The sequence below is a fragment of the Nicotiana tomentosiformis genome, chromosome 12 (assembly GCF_000390325.3).
Source record: "Nicotiana tomentosiformis chromosome 12, ASM39032v3, whole genome shotgun sequence".
Lineage (NCBI taxonomy): Eukaryota > Viridiplantae > Streptophyta > Magnoliopsida > Solanales > Solanaceae > Nicotiana > Nicotiana tomentosiformis.
This window is the reverse complement of record NC_090823.1, coordinates 53,271,328-53,287,455: the sequence shown is the minus strand read 5'-3', so window position 1 is coordinate 53,287,455 and position 16,128 is coordinate 53,271,328. Positions and strand designations below refer to the sequence as shown.

General features: G+C 39.1%; 2 protein-coding genes across 2 annotated transcripts; both read left to right on the top strand.

The window, feature by feature from the left end:
* Nucleotides 1-10,958: 10,958 nt before the first annotated feature.
* LOC138902649 (uncharacterized) lies at nucleotides 10,959-11,654 on the top strand. The gene is made up of 2 exons (XM_070190534.1): nucleotides 10,959-11,266; nucleotides 11,354-11,654. Exons 1-2 carry the CDS (start codon nucleotides 10,959-10,961, stop codon nucleotides 11,652-11,654), a joined length of 609 nt encoding a protein of 202 aa, XP_070046635.1.
* A 510-nt stretch (nucleotides 11,655-12,164) lies between these two features.
* Nucleotides 12,165-14,337, top strand: LOC104089264 (exocyst complex component EXO70C1-like). Its single transcript, XM_009594118.4, has one exon. It carries the CDS (start codon nucleotides 12,374-12,376, stop codon nucleotides 14,150-14,152), a length of 1,779 nt encoding a protein of 592 aa, XP_009592413.2. The 5' UTR covers nucleotides 12,165-12,373; the 3' UTR covers nucleotides 14,153-14,337.
* Nucleotides 14,338-16,128: the final 1,791 nt, after the last annotated feature.

Genomic DNA, 16,128 nt, shown 5'->3' with positions numbered 1-16,128 from the left:
TATAGCAATATTCATAAGTTCAACAAAGTATCGAGCAGAGAACTTCAATGTACTTATAGATGCCTAGAGGGACATCTTATCAAGCTCTGTAAATGTTCACAAAATGAGGCCTAGGGATTGGCTAAAAGCTGGAGGAAAAAGGAGAGAAGAGTCGCATAAGCGCACTTACAAAGTCAGAGTCGTACAGGCTGCATGATAGAAGGTAACAACAGTTAGGAGATTGGAAGGATTCCGACCATAAGTCGTGGTGTGAGAAAGAGGCCTAAAGGGGTGAATACCCTGGCCTTTGGAATTATTCACATAACAGATGCCTAGATGGCAAGCAGAGTACTAAAGTATTCGTAAGACATAAGTCATGAAAATGATAAGTGCATCAGTCAACATTCGAGGACGAATGTTCCAAAGGGGGGAATGATGTTACACCCCATGTTTTAGTACATGGAAGTACGCCATAATGAGCCAAGGAAATATTGTCGTTGTAAATGACTAGGAATACTAATGAGAATTTATACATTGTGAAAGATGTTGAGGTGAGTACAATTGTATTTATGATATTTCTATTTGCAAATCAAATCAAAAATGTTTTTGGGAGCATCATTAGCAAAATCGAGGAAGGGTGGGTCATAAGACCCATACCTGAAACTATACGTGCCGGTGTAGGGGTGCATTGTGATTATTCCCCTTATTTGGGATGAAATTGGAACCTTTGGGAATTTGTGATATTATTCCCCTTAATTGAGATGAAATTGGAACCTTTGTGGATTGGAAAAGTCAACCCGCACGGCATATGTGGGAAGGCGGCCTAGCTGATCGGGTGGAGATCAGACGCCATATTGCGCATATGGTGGTACCACTCTTGGTAACAACTTTCTTTCGCATCACATGTCAAACCACATTGTTCGTGGGGAGATGGCCTAGCCGATCGGGCGTGATCAGACTCTGTGCTAACAAAGATGGTGGTATATCGGTGCTAATGATCTCCCAACCAAAATTGTATATGAAGTTCGTATTTTGAAAATTATTATGTTTTAACTGAACATTTAGATATTGTTGATTATGACTTGTTGTTTCTATGTGTTGCCTTTTCTTATATGGGCATTCTATTTTGAAAGAGGACTTTTAGCTATGCATAGTGCTATTCGACAGTACTAACGTCCCTTTTGCCGGGGGTGCTACATCTTTAGTGGATGCAGGTGGTTCTACAGCAAGCGGCATTGATCAGTGATAGCAGTGCACTCTTTTCAGCTGATTTGGTGAGCCCCACTTCATTTCGAGGTCATGTATCTTTTGTTTCTCATGTACTGTGTTTTGAGGTATAGCCGGGGCCTTATTGCCGGCATTTCCATGTTACTCTTCTATTGTATTTAGAGGCTCCGTAGATAGGTTGTGGGTTGTGGCTAAAGTTGAGAATTGAACTAGAAATGTTGGTATTTGAAAATCATGTTTTTCATTAATTCTATAAACTCGTAATATTTTGGAAATTATGAATGAAGCTGCTAATGAGAATGAAAAAGGAAGTTGTTAAAAAAAAAATTCAGTGAATTTGAATGATTAATGGAGTACATCTCCTCTTTATTCATGGATGAGTTTGGGTAGAAGGAAATCTAATAGGCTTGCTCGGCCGGGTTCTCTCGGTTGAGCGCCGGTCACGCTCCCCGAGTTTGGGGCATGACATAAACTTTATGAAATACGTATTTTTCTGAGACCAATGAACAGAAGATATAATAATAATTCACATGGGGAATCAAGAATATAGACACCCCTAGTATTTCTATGAATAGAGTCATTTATGAAAGTTGCGTATTTTGCTCGTTTCGTTTGTGTCGTATAGATCATGCCAAAGGAAAAGAAGGTATAGCCTTAACATACCTGAGCCGATTTTCTTGACAATCCCTCTAACACATGTCTTTTGCGAAAACACGTAACGACGGATCGAAGTAGGGAAAAATTTCGTATGATGTTCTTGAGAAAAATTGTATCGTACTCTCTTAGAATTGCAAGTCCCATTGCTATTACATTACGTAGTCTCGTATGAATTTTGTTGAAGCAATTTGCCATAGCAGATCCGTATGATATCTTTCTCAAATGAAATTGATCAAAATCTTTCATGACCTTTGTTTAAGTGAATTACGTTGCCAAGTTGCTTAAGGAAATTTTGCTTGAATTCTTGAATTCTTGCTTGAATTCTTGTTGAAGCAGAATGTTACAAAGTTGCCTATTTTTAATATAAGCACTTACGAGGTTTCAAGGTCCTTTTATGGAGGATTCCATCATCCCACAACCCAATCTTTACCATGCTTAGTTCAACAATCTTTCTACACCCCTTGATATCACATGCATGTAAAATAATCAACTCTCATGCCCAAAAATTATCTTGCTAATTACCCATTTTCAGATGATTTCGAAATTAGGGTTTAGGGTGTAGAATCTTACCTCTAGGATGACGACCTAGTGAGCTTTCCTTCTTAATCTTCCAAAACTTGAGCAAGAATTGAAGAACAATTATTGAAGACCACCTTCTCACTCTAGGGCACTCTCTCACACTCTAAAATGTCAGATTATATCTCAAAAATTACCCAAAATGTGTATTTAATGAAGTAGGGTTGGGTTTTAAAAACCCAAAAATAAAGCTCCGGAACAGTTTCTGCGGTCACATATGCGATCGCATAATGGTTATGCGGACCGCATATCGGTCGCATAATTGGTGTCCAAAATGACCAAAAATCTGCCTGAGTCTGCGGTCCGCATAACTGTTCTGCGGTCGCATAGTACACCGCATAACAGTTATGCGGTCGCATAGTCGATCGCATAATTGCTTTCAACTGACCCAATTAACTGCCTCACTCTGCGGCCATTATGCGGTCCGTAGAGCGATTCTGTGGTCGCATAATGGACCGCATAAATGTACTTTTCCGCTAAAAATTTTCCTTTATTTTCCTATAATACTCAACACGTAAAACCAATTCGGCACCACGAAATATTATTTTCTTTTGCAAAATTTTACGGGGCCTTACATTATCCCCCACTTAGGAACATTCGTCCTCGAATGAGGGTCAAAATCTGTTATTAGCATCTTATGCAACTCAGTTTTTCATACCACACACCAGCAGCCCCAAATTTGACAACTCCCTAAATTTCCAAAAATTTCGCCAGAGTTTCCTTTGTAATTAGGCCTATCCACCTGTTAGAGAGCCCCAGAAACACATCCTAACAACATATACATATTCCAACGACATAACATAATACAAAACAACACCAACTGTGGCCTCATCAGCAATATATTTCCAAAAAGGAACACCCTTAACGCCAACTGTTCAAATGATGGTGAATGGATTATTTGTGAGGGAACACCCTCACCATTCATAAAATGGTGAATGGATTGTTTGTGTTAGTTGACATTTTCAAAGGATATTACAAAGGTGCTAATATATCTCTTTGTGAGGCATCTAGATGGTGCGCTCTAGAATATTACAATTAGATGTGAATACTAGCATGATTAAAAAAATTTAGAAGATAGGCACTGAAAGCTTGGAAGGGATAAATATTACCTTAGTGTGGCTAGCGCCCATAGTAGAGCGAGAATGTTAAGCAACCTGAAGAGCAAATGGATGGAGCAAGGGGAGCTAAAAGCAAAAGAATATCTCGTTGGAGTTTTCAGAATAAAGTGATAGACATAAATGTTAGCGGAAAATAAGAAGAGAGTTAATGAAGCATTATGAGTAAGATATGATACATGGATGAAAATGGTAGATTAAAAAGATAACAGTATTACAGAGTCTATAGTCAAGTAAAGGAAAAGACGAGATGTCACAGGCCTTGAGACAACAAAGGAGTATAGGCCATAAAGTCATATTCTCATTTCGAGAAGTAAGTTTGTGACTCCAACGCGACTACCAGAAGGAAAAGTTTAACCCCAGAGTAATGGAAATCAGTATGGGCTGGTGAACAAGATTAACTAAACATGAATTAGGGACTGAGTGATTTGATAATGGTCGACATCATGAGAATTTCAGATTTTGTTCCGGCAATAATAGAATGGACAATAGAAGGAGATTCATGTGAAATTCAGAGAATGGTCATTCAGGAAGATGCTTCCCTAAAAGCAAGCAATGTGAGCAAAGTTAAGCTTAAGGGACTGTATGTGCCAGTTATACTAAGTGTCACCCTCGCAAGTAAGGAAATTTGTCATCCTTGGTACAAAAGGATTACCGCGAGGCGAGTAAGGATCATCGATATTGTGAAAAGATGCCAAAGATAAAGAAGTAAAACATCTATACGTAGATCATCGTAGCACTAAATCTTAGTACTCCCCTAAAGGGGGAATATGGAGTGATGTGGCATTAAGTCATAAATAAATGGTTCTAGTAACTATGGAATGATAAAGAAAGAATGCGATAAGAATGAGAAAAGGATGAGATTGCACTTATTCAAAGCCTACAGGTATGCTACGATTCCAGAACATTACGTAAGCACGACGTCAAGGAGAGGAAGTAAGGGTTCTGGCCCAGGATGTTATTGATAGATAAGAAGCCAGAGCAAGACGTAAGTTAAGACAAAAGAAATAGCCCAAGAAAGATTACGCGAAACATTGATATGAGAATGGGCCAACGAGTAATTGGTAATTGATTCAGGAAGAGCCTAGTTATGGCTAGACAGGAGGTTACTGACAAGTCAGCAGATCGTGTTAGATAAACATAATAAAACTCAATATGGTGAATTCAGCCTCGCAGTAATGTCATTGTAATACTTGAGAAATATTCAAATAGGAGTTAGGGTAGTTAAAGGTACCGAATGAGTGTTACAGAGATAGTTATACTAGGAAGACAATCAAAATATCAGCTCAGAAGCAACCCTACAAGTACAAGGGCGTAGAGGTAAGTAACTACGGATAATTATAGGCGAGAAAGGACATCAAAAATTTTGTCGAGTATACAATGTAATAGGCCCGCAGCTTTATAAGAGTCAGAAGGTCCTCCCTAAGTACTACAATGAAAGACTAGCTGAGGGAATAAGGAAGAAGGCTTCAACCTAAGCACAGTGACCTAAAGAGGAAATGGTCTTGTAAAAAAAAATAGTCTCACTATAACATTGTATGTACTTCATAGGGAAGTGGCACCTATCGTGGCTAATGAACAGAAAGTAAAATCAAAAGTAATATTCGAGAACATATGAGTTGCACGAAAACTCCGGCATGCGTGGGAACTAAGATAAGCTAAGTATGCACGCAACAAGGGGGCAGAAAGACCAGGAAAAATAATGGCTTACGTTTAAAGAAAGCTGAGAATGGACGAAAAAGAATTATTCGATTAATGATACAAAGTTAGTTACGTTATGAATGCACTTAAGATTTTGGAGTATTATCTATGGAGCATATGTTGGCAATTATACGGCCGTAAAAGATTACGGTATAAGTGAAAAGAAAGAATTAAGCCGCAGATCAGGAGATGGCTTAAGCGTAGATAAAGGCTGATCAGAAGGAGGAGGAAACTCAAGAGTTACATCAACGAAGTAAATCAGAAATATGATTATTGGACCTAGAAAATTATAGACCTCGTGATTGAGAACATTGCAGGATTACTCTTAGATATCAAAGGTACAAGAGAGATAGTACAGTAGCCATATTCTATAATGGCTCTAAGATAAAGCCAGTTAGAAGAAGTCAGTATGAAGCTCCCACCGGATTGTGTATACACCAGAGTTGCAAATATTATAATAGAGCTTCAAATTGTGGATGTGAATTATACCTATGTGGAAGGAAGGTTATGAAAGAGACAGAAGAATGTGAGGCAATAAATTAAGATAAGTAAAGTAAAGGTGGACAACGTACGAGATACTAAAATACAGAAGGTTGTGAATAGCCCTTACTTCGGATAGAAGGCTAGAAGTGCGGGGATTCAATATCCAGGAATGATACTGGCGTCGTAAGTGGAATATCTTCCAGCCTATGGCTTCTAGGTACTGAGAGGTCTAGTTAAAAGAGTAAAGAAGAGTTAGAGATGATGTGCTGTCTCGCTTGACATTCCAAAATCACATAAGGAAATCTGTGGTGCAAGCAAGTTGAAGGAAGGGTGCGAGTAGTATAATTGAATATGTGTAGATCGCAAGCTAAAGTATGGTAAAGCGACAAGGTTTTAGGAAGACAGGAGTAAGGATAAGAAAGGGCGAGTGAGAAGATAATGAGAATGGATAAAGTCCTTAGGATTAAGCCCATGAAAACAAGAGAGCTGATGGTTTCTCTAAATTATACAAAGCTCAGTATAGCATGAATGAACTCAAACGAGTCTAAGACTAATGGTATTTCGAAGAGATGGAATGCTGCTCTAATAGTACAATGAGGGTGTAATTGTGATAGATAAAGGATGACGTTGTTACACCCCATATTTTTGTACGTAAAAGTACGCCATAAGTAAATTCATGAAAGCTCGAAAATGAGATATTACATCCCGCATTTGCGTACGTTCAAGTTTCGTCATAAGTTAATCGACGTAAGTTCTGGAATGGGATTATTTTGAGATTATAATCATTATGCTATTTCAAACAAGTGACGAGTAAATTCGTGAAGGTGAGAGGGTAAGCAAATCGAAGAAGATGAATTTCGTCGAAGTTTGACATTTTGGAATAAAATACGACCCGAGCTAAAATACCCTGTATTTATGGACTATTACCATACAAGGTACCACATGGCCATAATAGTAAGGTGTACAAAGTGTGTTAAAAGTGAGTAGTATTTTAAGTAATTTGAGATAATTCCTAATTATGTGGATAATGGGGTAATTAACAAATTTTAGTGGGAGATTAATTAGAAATTTATGGATAAAATAATTAAGTGTGAATTTTGGATAATTACTAGGGGATAAATATCCACGTGGGAGTGTGGAAATTTGACAGCAAATTGCCATCTCTTCATGACCTGAAGGTGGTGGCATCATTTAAAGAGATGTGTAACTTTATCTCATTTGGTTAGAGAATATCAAGAAGGCAAAAATAGTATGGCATCTATTTATTTCCTTTCTTGTAGTAACGGATGCTAAGATTTAAAGTGGATTTAAAGTGGATTTAAAGTGGGATGATATAGATTGGCTTGCTAAGTACGGATGGAATTCTTAAACTAGATTTCACATGAATCCTTTACAAAGTGAGGTAATCTACAATGTGATTTTTCTTCAACAAAGTTTCATACGAAGTTATACTGCGTAATAGCAATGAGATTTGCAATTTTAATGGAGTACGGTGCAATCTTTCTCAAGAACATCATACGGATTTTTTTCTACTTCGATTCACCGTTACGCGTTGTCGAAATCAACGGTGTTAAAGGGATTGTCAAGAGAATCATTTCAGGTATGTTAAAGCTATCCCTTCTTTCTTTTGGCATGATCTATACGACACAAACGAAACGAGCAAATGCATAATTTCCATAAATGACTCTATTCATAGAAATACTAGAGATGCTTATGTTCTTGATTCTCCACGTGTCATATTATTCTATCATCTGTTCATGGGTCTTAGAAAAAACGTAAGTTGATAAGTTTATTTTATGACATTAATCAAAGGTATAATGGTCTTATGATGTTCCGAGAGATTTTATTAACGTACTTCTTATGTATTTCATGCATTTATACATGTACATTGATCCATGACCAGATGACGTTATATACACATATATTATATGTATATGGGATATGGGAAAAGGTTACGGCATTATATACGCACCACCACCTTATCAGCTGGTATACATTGATGATTTACCCACAATGGCCGAAATGATATGATGGGACCCTCAGAGGCTTGATGATGTTATGAATGCATATACCACCTATGCATGGTATGACAGTTATATGCATATGCATGACATTATAATATTAAATGATTCACAGAGCTATTCAGATATACATGTTGAGTCTTTTACTCCATGTTTCTCTCATGTCTATTGTTTACTAATTTTTATTCCTTACATACTCGGTACATTATTTGTACCGACGCCCATTTTATCGGGGGACGCTGCATTTCATGCCTGCAGGTCCTGATAGACAGGTTGAGAGTCCTCCAAGTAGGCTATCAGCTCAGCGGAAGGTATTGGGGCGCTCCATTTGCTCCGGAGTTGCTTATGTGGTCAGTATGATTAGGACATGTACTGATTAGTATGGCAGGGCCCTGTCCCAACCTTTATGACATTTATGTACTCTTAGAGGCTTGTAGACATATGTCGTGTACGTAAAAGATTGTACGGCCTTGTCGGCCTATGTTTTGAGTTTATAAATGATCATGTTGGCCTATTAGGCTCGTATGTCACGTGCATATAATGATGTAATAAGAAAGCTATGTTACGTTGGTACTCGGTTGAGTAAGGTACCGGGTGCCCGTCGCGGCCCATCGGTTTGGGTCGTGATAAAAAGTGGTATAAGAGTAGTTCTGTCCTAGGGAGTCTACAAACCGTGTCTAGTAGAGTCTTGTTTATGGGTGCGTTGTGCACCACATTTATAAGCATGAGGCTACAGGGCATTTAGGACTGTCACTCTAGATCGTGTGGTAGAGCTCAGTTGTAAGAACTTAATTTCCTAAACATTATCTTATTCAGAATACGACGATGCCTACATCTAGAAAGATGGTTGGTAAGAGATTGAATGTGGTTATGGAAGAGTTGAGTCAGAGGAGAGTAATTTTTGCATCATGCTTATGATGGATAAATATGAGGTGTTCAGCAGATCATGTGTGTACTAAGATGTGTAAACTTCTTGATAAGGATCCCTAAGGCAAGAATGTCTATCCACTCTTACGGTAAAAGGAATAAGAGAATCGGAAGGTAGATACAAGTTTCAGCAAGTAAGAGAAGCAAGATGAAAAAGGGTACGAGCTACCCAGCTAATGAAGATTATCGCAGAGGAATATAAGCCTTTTGAGTAGTATAAGAGAAGGCATGATATCAGGATCTAGCTGGAGTTAGGGTAACACAAAATGGTAGATGGATTGTTAGCGTTAGCTGATATTTCCGAAGAATATTACAAATGTGTTAATAGATCTCCTTGTGAGATACCCAAATGGTACACTCTAAAATAGTACCACTAGATATGAGTACTACAAAGATAGGCACTGGAAGCCTGAAAGGGATAAATATTATCTTAGTGTGACTCCCGCCCCTAGTAGAAAAAGAATGTTAGGCAACCCGAAGAGCCAGTAGATGGAGCAAGGTGAGCTAAGAAAGCAAAAGAATGTCTTGTTCGAGTTTTTAGAATAAAATAATAGACATAAATGTTAATTGAAATAGGAAGAGAGTTAATGAAGCATTATGAGTAAGATGTGATACATGGATAATAACGGTAGATCAAAAAGATGACAGTATTACAGAATCTATAGTCAAGTGAAGAAAAAGACGAGAGGTGACAGGCCTTGAGACAACAAAAGAGTATAGGCCATAAAGTCATATCCTCATTTCGAAAAATAAGTCTGTGACTCCAACGCGACTACCAAAAGGAAAAGTTAGACCCCATAGTAATAAGAAATCAGCATGGACTGGTGAACAAGATAAACTAAACATGAACTAGGGACTGAGTAATAGTCGGCATCATGAGAATTTCAGAGATTGCGTCCTGGCGATAAGAGAATGGACGACAGAAGAATAACCCTTAAATGTCATTTAGGAAGACGCTTCCCTAAAGCAAGCAATGAAAGAAAAGTTAAGCTTAAGGGACTATGTGTGCCAGTTATACTAAGTGTCACCCTCGCGAGTAAGGAAATTTGTTATCCTTGGTACAAAAGGGTTATCGCGAGGCGAGTAAGGGTCATCGATGATGTGAAAAGACGCCAAAGATGAAGAGGTAAAATATTTATAGGTAGATCGTCGTAGCTCTAACTCTTAGTACTCCCCTAAAGGGGAAAATATGGAGTAATGTGGCATTAAGTCAGAATTAAGTGGTTCTAGTAATTATGAAATGGTAAAGGAAGATTGCGATAAAAATGAGAAAGGAATGAGATTACACTTATTCAGCTCCAACGTATATGCTACGATTCCAGAACATTGAGCTATGAATTCAGCCAAATTTGACTGGCCCTTACAGCATCTCCATTTGCAGTTTGCCAATGTGAAGGTTCCCTAGAGTTGTTTTGTGAATTCCCTGGAGTCTAGCGTGGAGTTGATTGTTATGATTGTGGCCTGCTTCGATGTCCAGTTCTTTCATCAATAGCATCTCCAATTTGGTTTCTAACTAGTATTATCATTTGATTTCCTATCATGATATCCCTTTACTGATGACAAGCAAAGCTCAATGAAGAATTATATTTTGGAATAATAATAAAATTATTTGGTCCCTACAATGGACGCCAAACTATTTAAATAAACACTAATAATTAGATTAACCAACTAAATTTATAAAATTAAGCCACAAACAATCGAATTAAATTAATTTTTCTTCATTCTTAAATGATCTAGAGACAATTGAAAGAACTGCTGGGCAGGGTTAATGGAAAATCTGGAATATCTCGGGATCTGCTGGTTCAGAGAAGGTATGTATTCGGACACCTGTGACCATCTAGTTCTATAGTGACTTTGACTAGAAAAAACAAGATGTCCCATGACCGGGTTCTTGTTTTCAGTGTTCAAGCTATATGACTCCGAAAGACTTGGTGCTGACTAGGAAATTTGACTAAGAAATACTTGCCACGTGTTGACTCTATGTTGTCACATGTCGTGTACACCTTTTATCAATACAAGTATGTGCCACCAAAGAGACAATAAAGTAACCAATCGACAAATCTAAGGTCTACATTTTTGGTCGGATAATAATAGTGAAAGAATTGACCTAGAACTTGGGAATTGGACAAGAAAATCCAAAAGAAAATAGTTTCTTAAATTTTTGTTTCTCGTACAAGGGGAGATGCCATGGTGTATGCTATTTGTTGATGACATAGTCCTGATTGACGAGACGCCAGACAGAGTTAATACTAGGTTGGATGTTTAGAGACAGATGCTGGAGTCTAAGGGTTTCAAGTTGAGTAGATCAAAAACTGAGTACTTGGAGTGGAAGTTCAGTGATGGGATGCATGAAGAAGGAGTGGAAGTGAAGATTGGTACTCAAGTCGTCCCCAAAAGAGATAGTTTCAAGTATCTTGGGTATATTATTCAAGGCAATGGGGAGATTGGCGAGGATGTTACTCATCGTATTGAAGCAGGGTGGATGAGATGGAGGCTCGCCTCGGGAATTTTGTGTGATAAAAATGTACCACCTGGACTTAAGGGCAAATTTTACAGAGTAGTGGTTAGACCGACTATGTTGTATGGGGTTGTGTGCTAGCCCGTCAAGAAGTTCCATATCCATAAGATGAAAGTACCTGAAATAAGGATGTTAAGATGGATGTGTAGACATATTAGGAAGAACAGGATTAGGAGTGAAGTTGTTAGGAACAAGGTAGGAGTGGCATCTGTGGAGGACGAATTGCGGGAATCGAGGCTGAGATGGTTCGGGCATGTGAAGAGGAGAGACATAGATGCTCCAGTCAGAAGGTGTGAAAGGTTGTCCATGGAGGGTCCGAGGAAGGGAAGAGGTAGGCCTAAGAAGTATTGGGGAGAGGTAGTTAGGCAGGACATGTCATTGCTCCAGCTTACGGAGGATATGACCCACGATAGAAAGGTGTGGAGGTCGAGGATTAGGGTTGTAGATTGACAGATAGTAGTGGGTTCCTCCTAGGCTTACTAGTAGTACTAGGACTATTTTTGTATTATCTTATTCATGGTTCTTTATTATTACATGATGTGTCATTCGCGCCAGTTACTATAATACATTGTTGTTACTATTGTTTGCTACTTGTTGCTTGATCTCTACTGTTCCTTGAGACGAGGGTCTATCGAAAGCAGCCTCTTTATCTGCATAAGGTAGTGGTAAGGTTTGCGTACATACTACCCTCCCCAGATCCCATTTATTGGAATACAGTCGGTTTGTTGTTGTTGTTGTTGTTGTAATTGCTTGGTAATAAAGAAAATCCAATTGGAGAATAGTGATACAAAGGCATTGGTAGTCAAACTCGTGCATGATAATTCAAACTCTTGGCCACTAAATTATGATGGGGGCTTAACTGTAATTACAGGAGAGTGGGGAATAGTGGGAAGCCATGCCGAAATCAAGTCATGGGGAGCACCAATAACCTTTATTAACCGAGTCAATAGTCTTCTTGTACCGACCATCTTCCGGAAATAAACCACCTTCCCTTAGACACGTAGTAATAGGAAAAAAAAAAAAAAATCTTCAATCTCAAACAAATTTCCTCTAACAAAATTCCATGAAAATGTCCCATTTTACTACTTGATTCATTTTTCCGCAGTTGCATGAATACATTCTTCGGATCCCTTCTCTTTTGCTCCTCCATATCCGTTTAGAAAGAGCAAATGGAGAAGAATAATGACAGTGGCTGTCCAACATCAGATATTGATCCATTCAAAAATAGTGTTTCCACATCTGATGAAAACTCGGAAGCCCCTGAAAATATTGAAACGTTCTCCAAAATAATAGAGTCCAGGATTGCAAAATATAATTCTGGTGAAATACCGACCAGATTCGGTAAGATGACAGAGGAAGAGTCATTTTTCCTTGAAGCCGTGATGCATTTATCCAAATTGACAAATGTCATCGCGAAATCATCTCCGTCAGGGTCAACGTTGTTGAATTGGACCAATTTGGTCTTGCAACGAGCCATGACTTTCATGGAAGAAGAATTCCGAACCTTATTAGAAGATTTCGGAGGTTGTTCCAATTCAAAAGTGGATAAAAATTCGGATTATCCATCGTATCCGCCCGAGGTCGTGACAAGAATGAATCGAATAGCCACTGCCATGATCTCAGCCGGGTTTGAAACAGAATGTTGTCAAGTATATTCAATTTCACGAAGAAACGCATTCTATGAGCAACTGAAAATGCTCGAATTCGAGAAGATAAACGGAGATGATGTACAGAGAATGCCATGGGATTCTCTAGAAGGAGAAATCACCCAATGGATAAATGTTGCGAAGAGCTGCTCAAGCACTCTGTTCCCTGGCGAAAGGAGACTCGGGGAATCAGTTTTCTTCGATTCTCCAATGATCTCTCAAAGCCTATTTAGCAACCTGGCACGTTCAATTGTAATTCAGATTCTTGACTTCGCTGAGGCGGTCTCCAGGACAAAACGCTCCGCCGAGAAACTTTTCAAATTTCTAGACATATACGAAGCCATTCGCGATCTAGTTTCTGCCATAAGTGAATCTTTCTCCAATGATGGTGAGCACGAACTGAAATCAGAGATCTTAGCCACGAGAGATAGGTTCGGGGAGGCAGCCGTCAACGTATTCTGTGATCTCGAAAGTTCCATCAAGAACGATGCAGCTAGAACACCGGTCCCTGGTGGTGCAGTGCACCCGCTCACACGTTATGTCATGAACTATCTAAAATACGCCTGTGAATACAGAGACGCCCTTGAACATATTTTCCAAGAACACGCAAAGTTGGAGGCATATTCCTCCGCCACGTCACCGTCCAAATGGAAATCATCACTGGATATTGATCACGTTGAGAGCGAAAGCCCACTCGATGACGTAGCTGCCACGATGCCCTTTTCAACACAGCTCATGAAAATAATGGAACTGTTGGATTCAAATCTAGAAGCTAAGTCAAACTTATATAGAGACCCTTCTTTGCGTGACATATTCTTAATGAACAACGGCAGATACATCTTACAAAAAGCCAAAGGATCCACGGAGGTCCGCCAAGTGATGGGCGACACGTGGTGTCGAAGAAGATCAACGACCGTGAGGCAATACCACAAGAATTACCAAAGAGAAACATGGGGAAGAGTGTTACAAATACTAAGTCACGACGGGATGCAAATGAATGGGAAAGTGACAAAGCCAGTAGTGAAAGAGAGGTTCAAGAATTTCAGCACAATGCTCGACGAAATCCATCGTACGCAGAGCACTTGGGTGGTGAGCGACGAGCAGCTTCGGTCGGAGCTAAGAGTTTCTATATCGGCGGTGTTGATTCCGGCGTACAGGTCCTTCTTTGGGAGATTTAGGCAGTATTTAGACAATACAAAGCATGCAGAGAAGTATATAAAGTACCAGCCTGAAGACATTGAAACGTTAATTGAGGGCCTTTTTGACGGCAATCCTACATCTATGGCACGGAGAAAGACGTAAGCCCATATAGTTGTGGTCTTCATGCTGCACAAACACTCCTCAAATAATTATAATCTCATTTATCAGATTTTTGTATGCTATTTATTACTACTACTAGTTTCTTTAAATTTCGTTTCAGTTTTCTATTTCTAATCTTTCGATGCTACATTTAAATGAATCAACATCATGCAGAAATTTTTGTTGCACTTATGAGTACTTGCGCTTGTCTTAAAATCTGTAGGGGTTTCGACTGAAGACGAAAAAAATTGAGTACTTGAAAATGAATTTTAATTTTGTTTACCCGAAAAACGGATAGAGTTGAATTTGTACGTAGTTCATAGCTTAATACAAATCGTAAGAATAAATAGAAATATCAAATATGCATTGCAAAGAATAAAAAATAAACAAGGTTGTAAAGAAGATGATTTTTAGGACTAAGCAAGATGAATCAATTTATGAAGCTTAAAAAGTAACTCTTGAATATAGGAGAATATGGTGCTTGAATTACAATGTAAGCCAAAGAACTGCCCTCTACAGAAATGTAGCCATCCTCTTTATAGTGGAGGATCCTACTTTAGATATTATTAAAAATACATAGTGGAGAACCCATGATAAACCAGCTTTTCCCTAATTTGTGCCGAGATTCTCTCCCTTAGTGTGTTTGCAACGACTCTTGTCTGTGAGCTCGAGCTCGATCGGCCTCGGTGCTGGTCGGTATTGCTTCTAGAGCTCGATGTGGACTCGGAATCAGGTGATAATTCGAGCTCGGTATCGGTTGGCCTCTGCCCCTTAAGCTCGAAATCATCTCATTATAGTTCGATTCGGACCCGAACTCGATAATGACTTCGAACTCGGTGTTTGACCTATACCTGAAATCTGAAGCTCGTTCATACCATCTTCGGAACCCATCTCGATATTACGAAATCTTTCTTCGATCCATTATGTTTTGACCTCGATCAATTGTACGAAGACCGAAATCTATTTCGACTGTATACAGATAGTCCCCTCGTTTCTCGGAAAGGATGTGGTGAGAAACGATATGATTTCTCAATGGCTCGATTGGATAAGTGTTGACATTTGCATCGAGCCCGACCATGACGTCCGTGATAGCTGTCTGTCGGTTTAGCTTACCAAGGCCTTTAATGCGTGTCAGACGGTGGTCGGCCACTGCTGATATTGAACCGTCATTGCTTCAATCTATAAATAGCCCTTCCGTCCACCATTTATCACTTTTACTTCTTCAATCTTTAAAAAATATTTAAGTTTTTTTTTTGTCTTTTCTGAGTTCATTCACTGATCTGTGACTCTTTTCTGCAAAATTCTTCTTCTAAACCACCAAATCTTTGTCACCTTCTTTAAATCCAAAAATGGTGAAGACATCAAAAATCGTCCCCCTAAAAGAAAAGGCTTCTTCTTCCCAATCTGCCACCGATAAAACACCGGTGGATCCACAGCCTGAGAAGTGCGTTCCGGCGGCATGTGTTCTTACCTTCGATTTCAAACCCGATAAAGGTTCGCCGATTCTTGACCGATGTGAGCCCGTATCGAGATATATTTGTTCGATAATAGGGGGGTATGTCGAGCAGATAAAAAAAGATTGTAACTAGGGGAACAAAGAAGTGGTAGTGCCGTCTCCCGAAGAGGATATTACTACTCACGTGAGAGGGTTTCTAAGTGTGTACACTTACCCTTTCACGTTAGGTCCCTTCGACCCTGTTATCATAGATTTTTGTCTCAAATATCTAATAACACTAGGCCAGATCCATCCTTTTTTTTGGCGGATCGTTATTTTGATCTGATACTTTATGAATAAAATTGAGGGGATGCCTTTCACCCTCGATCATCTCATCCAATTGTACCGTCCTCACCTTTTTCGAGGAGGGTTAATAAAACTTCAACGTCGAGCTACCAAGGCTCTATTCTCGAGTATAGATGAGGACAGGGATCGAGGCTGGATGGGCAGGTTCATTCGAGTAAGGACTTCGGACCTGATTCTG

Coding starts and splice junctions, on each gene's coding strand:
- LOC138902649 (XM_070190534.1), top strand. CDS start 10,959: ATGCTGGAGTCTAAGGGTTTCAAGTTGAGTAGATCAAAAACTGAGTAC. Junction 11,267..11,353: donor GTGGTTAGACCGACTATGTT/GTATGGGGTTGT, acceptor ATGGATGTGTAG/ACATATTAGGAAGAACAGGA.
- LOC104089264 (XM_009594118.4), top strand. CDS start 12,374: ATGGAGAAGAATAATGACAGTGGCTGTCCAACATCAGATATTGATCCA.